At 42.3% G+C, this 4,701-nt stretch overlaps 1 protein-coding gene across 1 annotated transcript; it reads right to left on the reverse strand.

Moving 5' to 3' along the window:
• Positions 1-1,420: 1,420 nt before the first annotated feature.
• LOC103626012 (NADH--cytochrome b5 reductase 1) lies at positions 1,421-2,310 on the reverse strand. The gene is made up of 3 exons (XM_008646393.2): positions 2,224-2,310; positions 1,825-1,911; positions 1,421-1,725 (listed from the first exon to the last, which is right to left on the reverse strand). Exons 1-3 carry the CDS (start codon positions 2,272-2,274, stop codon positions 1,633-1,635), a joined length of 231 nt encoding a protein of 76 aa, XP_008644615.1. The 5' UTR covers positions 2,275-2,310; the 3' UTR covers positions 1,421-1,632.
• Between the last annotated feature and the right edge of the window lie 2,391 nt (positions 2,311-4,701).

The raw sequence follows: 4,701 nt of genomic DNA on the forward strand, positions 1-4,701 counted from the left end.
GCTAGGGGTGGGCACTTTTTTACCGAAAACCGAAAACCGAACCGAACCGTACCGAACCGAACCGAAATTTCGGTTTTTTTGGTAGTTCGGTTCGGTTTCGGTTTTTGTATCTCAGAAGTTCGGTTTTCGGTATCGTAATCGGTTTTCACCGTATACCGAACCGAAATACCAAAAAAACCGAATACCAAACTTTATCAATTCTAAAATTTGATTTTTCGATTATGTGAACTAAATGTGTGAAGCAATTAAATTGTTATTCACTTATTTATATGTGATGTATGATGTATCTCTAAATATTTGTACCTATATAATTTTTACTTTTTAAAATTATGTGTAATCTATCATATAAACTTGTTGTATGTGTTGTTTTTAGTATAAGTTTGGTATTCGGTTTTTACCGAAAAACCGAAGTAAAAAACCGAAACCGAAGTTCTCGGTTTTCATTTTCTAGAAAACCGATTGGTTTCTAATGTCTAGAAAACCGAAGTTTTTTAAAACCGAAAAACCGAACCGAAATTTCAAAAAAAACCGAATGCCCAGCCCTAATCAGAGCTCGAATTGCCCCCTCCTTGTATCCTTGGCAGAGATAGGCCCAGTCTTACTGCAGCCCGGAGGAGTACTCTGGTACCGGCAGGCCCCAAAGACACGCATGGCTCTTTTCCTCAATTATGGGCTTACTAGGTATGTGCCCGTGCGTTGCCACGAAAGTTATAAATTAGTACAAAATATAGATACTAAACGACAAACATCAATATGATATGCAAAATCCGTGGCAAAATATCACTGTAACACTAATACTATATTGGGAGCAGCTCATTGAGGAAGCAGCAGCAGTGTTGTGATAAATTCAACACTTTATCAAAATTAAATAACACTGAAAAAGGATCTACCAAGAGTAAAAGCTCAAATTTACCCGATAGTAGAAGTAATCATACAGACGCAAAAGGTGGTATTTGTCGGCTGCAACATGCTTGTTAACATACTTCAGAAGCTTGATATCATCAAGACTCTGATCGAAAAAATCTTTGTTATTTTTTTATAATTTTAACACATACATCCATTCCTGTATGTAAATCATGTGCTTGATGAGGTCTGTCAGTGATTTGATTTGGCGCTCCAGAGAAGCAATTGTCTTCTGGCACTCTGCCAGCTTCCCAGCTGCATTAGCAAGCTTCTTTTCCTACAACAATGACAAACAGCATTGGTTGAGGTGACTGCATAACCAAAATGCTTACTCCAGATAAGAAGAGATATTCCCAATCCATGTCACGGTTTAAGGAAACAGCATAACCAAAATGTTTGCTTTTTGGTTGTATATATGAACCAAAAGTAAGGTTGGTTGCATTGCTATGGTTAACTGATGATAGTGAGACATTTCTTATCGCATCCAATGGTCCACATTTAAAATCAATAATGACAATAACAAAATGTTGTCTCTGCCAATGTGGATTTATGTGGAGGTAGATATCATTTGACCTCAAAAATAGAGATTGCAAAAAATGCTGGCGCACTACTAATCATCATGTGATCCTGAATTCCCCCTGATATCAGCTAACGAGCAGAGTCAGGTACTATTCCTGTGACCGAAGAACCATGTCGGTCACTAATTATTATTTGCAAACTTAACATTGCTTAGAACTGGAACTGCATCTCCTTTGTGTAGTTGAGCTCGTCAAGGTGTGCAGCCATGGCCTTGTTCATCGGAGGAGGACCACATCTCAGGATCTGAAATAGGTAAACACATCTCAGGTTAGATACAAGAATAGAGAATACACAATCGATCTTCATAGTGAACTGAAAAAAAAAATAAGACTCAAGATTCACCTGAATGTCCTCAGCAGGCGCTGGACAATGAGATTGGATCATTTCCTTAGACACAAACCCAACACCACCGTTCCAGTTCTCAGGAGGCTGCACAAGTAAAAATAGTGTATGTCAGATGTCTTTGGAAACAATGTGCTAATTAGTATAACGTAAAGAAGATTTCTCAGGATAATAACTTCAAACGATAGAGAACAACATAGCAAGGAAGTACATTTGGATATTGTTTTAGCTATAACATGAATTCTGCAGTCATTCTAAAAGTTGTGAATAAATGGAGAGTTTGAAACAGTGAAGCCTGCTGTTCTTTTTACAAAAAAAAAACTAATGTGTTCCTATACATGAAATAAAGAATGTTGATACAGTAATACCTTCAAATTTTCTAAAGAATGTGACACAAACCTGATTCAACACATAGTAGATCTTAAAGCGGCCAGGATAGGTTTTGGCCATGTCGTCCAGCCCATCCTGTATGATTGGATTGAATAGAAATTATCAAATTCAGTATGGCAGCCCATCATAAAGAGAGCATGTGCAAATCAGTCTGACAGATAAAAGATAAGAATCCATAACAACAACGTAAAGAAAACAACAGGCAAAGGGGAGATCTAAGATGAGCACTGAGATGAATCCAGGAGATTATTAATTAATTGTCACCTTGAGCTTGTCCATGCCGAAGGCTGGGTTGACCACCCTCTGATTGCGCACCCAGTCGGTGCCTTCCACCAGGACCAGCCCTTTGCCGAGCATTACCAGAATAGTCGGGTGGGCGTCGCCCTTGAAGAAATGACCGGACTTGTTGAAAAGAACCTGCCTTACCGACTCGTAGTCGAAGAGGCAGACCCGTGGCCGCGGACCCATCCAGTACAGGAATGGCTCCCCTGCGTGACGTTGGAACGAAAACCTTCAGTTCAATTCCATGCCAAGCTGGAGAGAGTTAAAACTGGTACCCAGCCATGAGTTTAATTTCAGTGTTCGTTTTGCCTGAGAACTCAACTACAGTACAGAAAAGTAGTGCTAGCGTGGAAGTAGTGAAAAATATATCAAGCATAGCAGGAACAGAGGAACAGATCAACAGAGCATAGATGATCAATAACATCGAATCAGGAAGGAACTACGGATACAGGAGACGCATAGAAATAGATACATCCTGGATCATCAGACTATCAATCATGCTTGGTTGATCCTATGGCAGTCCTCCACAAAAGCACAAACAGATAGAAGAATAGGAAATGGAATTATATTATAAAAAAATCATAAAATGGCTGCAAGAGAAGGTACTACAAAAGGGTAACAAACATAACAAAAGTGTTTTATTCATGAATAACCATTTCATCAAATTGATCAGACTGCACAGAATTCCCAAGTTGGAGTTCACAATACTTGGGACCAGGCCTAAGGCCAAGGGCAGCAGCCTTAGATGGATCAAACTTTCCCTTAGATGCATTTCGATCAGCACCAAAGCCTTAGATGCATTTCGATCAGCACCAAAGCTATGTGTGTGAAGCATTGCTCTATTGGGATAAAAGATCTCATTGCCCCAGTTCATAACTCAAGATCAGAAGGCCCCCATATGTTCACTTGATTTCAAGTTAGCAGGAAGAAGACTACAGTTAGTTGGTCGAAACATTTTTAATAGAGAATGCATAAATGCATCTGTTGATAGAAAAAACACATAAAAAGAAACCATGTCAACATACCAACATGCCCTCACCTCCAATACTTGCTAGAGTTATTTGGTTGTGTACTACAATATCAAAACAACTAACACTGCCCTCTGGTTTGTGGGTCGGCTGATGGCGAAATTAGACCTGTCACCGCTGGCTTGCGCGCGCGTGTCGAACAGTGTGCTGATGATTCTTGAACTACGAGGATCATATCACATGGATCAGCAATCAGCAACGGATAAATGGAATGGTACAGTGTCAATACCTATTGTAATTTCTAGAGTCCAGACCAAGTCATCAAAATGAGAAGGAAGTCAAACAGTTCACCTCGACCCCTGAAGCACTTCCCTGCAAGACTGTAGGATGGAGTCGGCCACTGCGAAATCGAGCAGTCGCAGCCCGACAGTGGCCATGAGCCGCACCTTGGTTTCACCCTAGCTCTCCCGCGACACATGGCGCCGACAAACTCTAATAGCGGTGCTAGAGACAGGCCCGCGCCGTGTCCATCTTGGTGGGGGCAGCTGTGGAGGAGCAAGAGCTAGGGTTTGTACCTTGGGCTCGCCGTGGGCATTACGACGATGCATCGGGTTGCATGGAAATCTCCCCATAACCAAGGCCACCCCGAGATGTTGTGGTGCCAACATATGCAGCAGCCTCGGCAGCAGCATCATCCCAGCCACTATCGTCACAGCATACTCTCAGAAAGTTGATTTACTTGCCAGTTCTAAGAATCCGTTGTGCGAGCACTGGAGATATGACCCTCAGCTTGAGCTAGCTTGAGCTCGCTGACATTGACCCTCACATTTCTATTCTATTTTCCTTCGTCCCACCATTTATCTACACAGCGAAATTGTCGCTGACGGCCCTGAAAAAGGCTGCACTTTCCCCACTCATCACTAACCCCCAACATGACACGGTATTGAACCCTAGGGGCAAATGCAGGATCCGTTCCAGACAACGCTCAAATGTCGTCCCGACAGCGGTGCCACCAGAGCATGGCCGACATCGACCAAGACGAGCCCCCTCGATCCAAAGGCCCTCGCCGACCCCGACAACAGCTTCTACGAGATCAACGGCGTGAGGCTGCTCACACAAGCAATAAAGATCAGATGCCATATTCACATATACCCGACAAGAAAAATGTCAAATAGGGTTGCAAACAACACAAAAGAATGGTGCAGTGCAGAGGCAGAACCGTGCGTGTGGACGCCAT

The sequence above is a fragment of the Zea mays genome, chromosome 8 (genome assembly GCF_902167145.1).
Source record: "Zea mays cultivar B73 chromosome 8, Zm-B73-REFERENCE-NAM-5.0, whole genome shotgun sequence".
Taxonomy (NCBI): Eukaryota; Viridiplantae; Streptophyta; class Magnoliopsida; order Poales; family Poaceae; genus Zea; species Zea mays.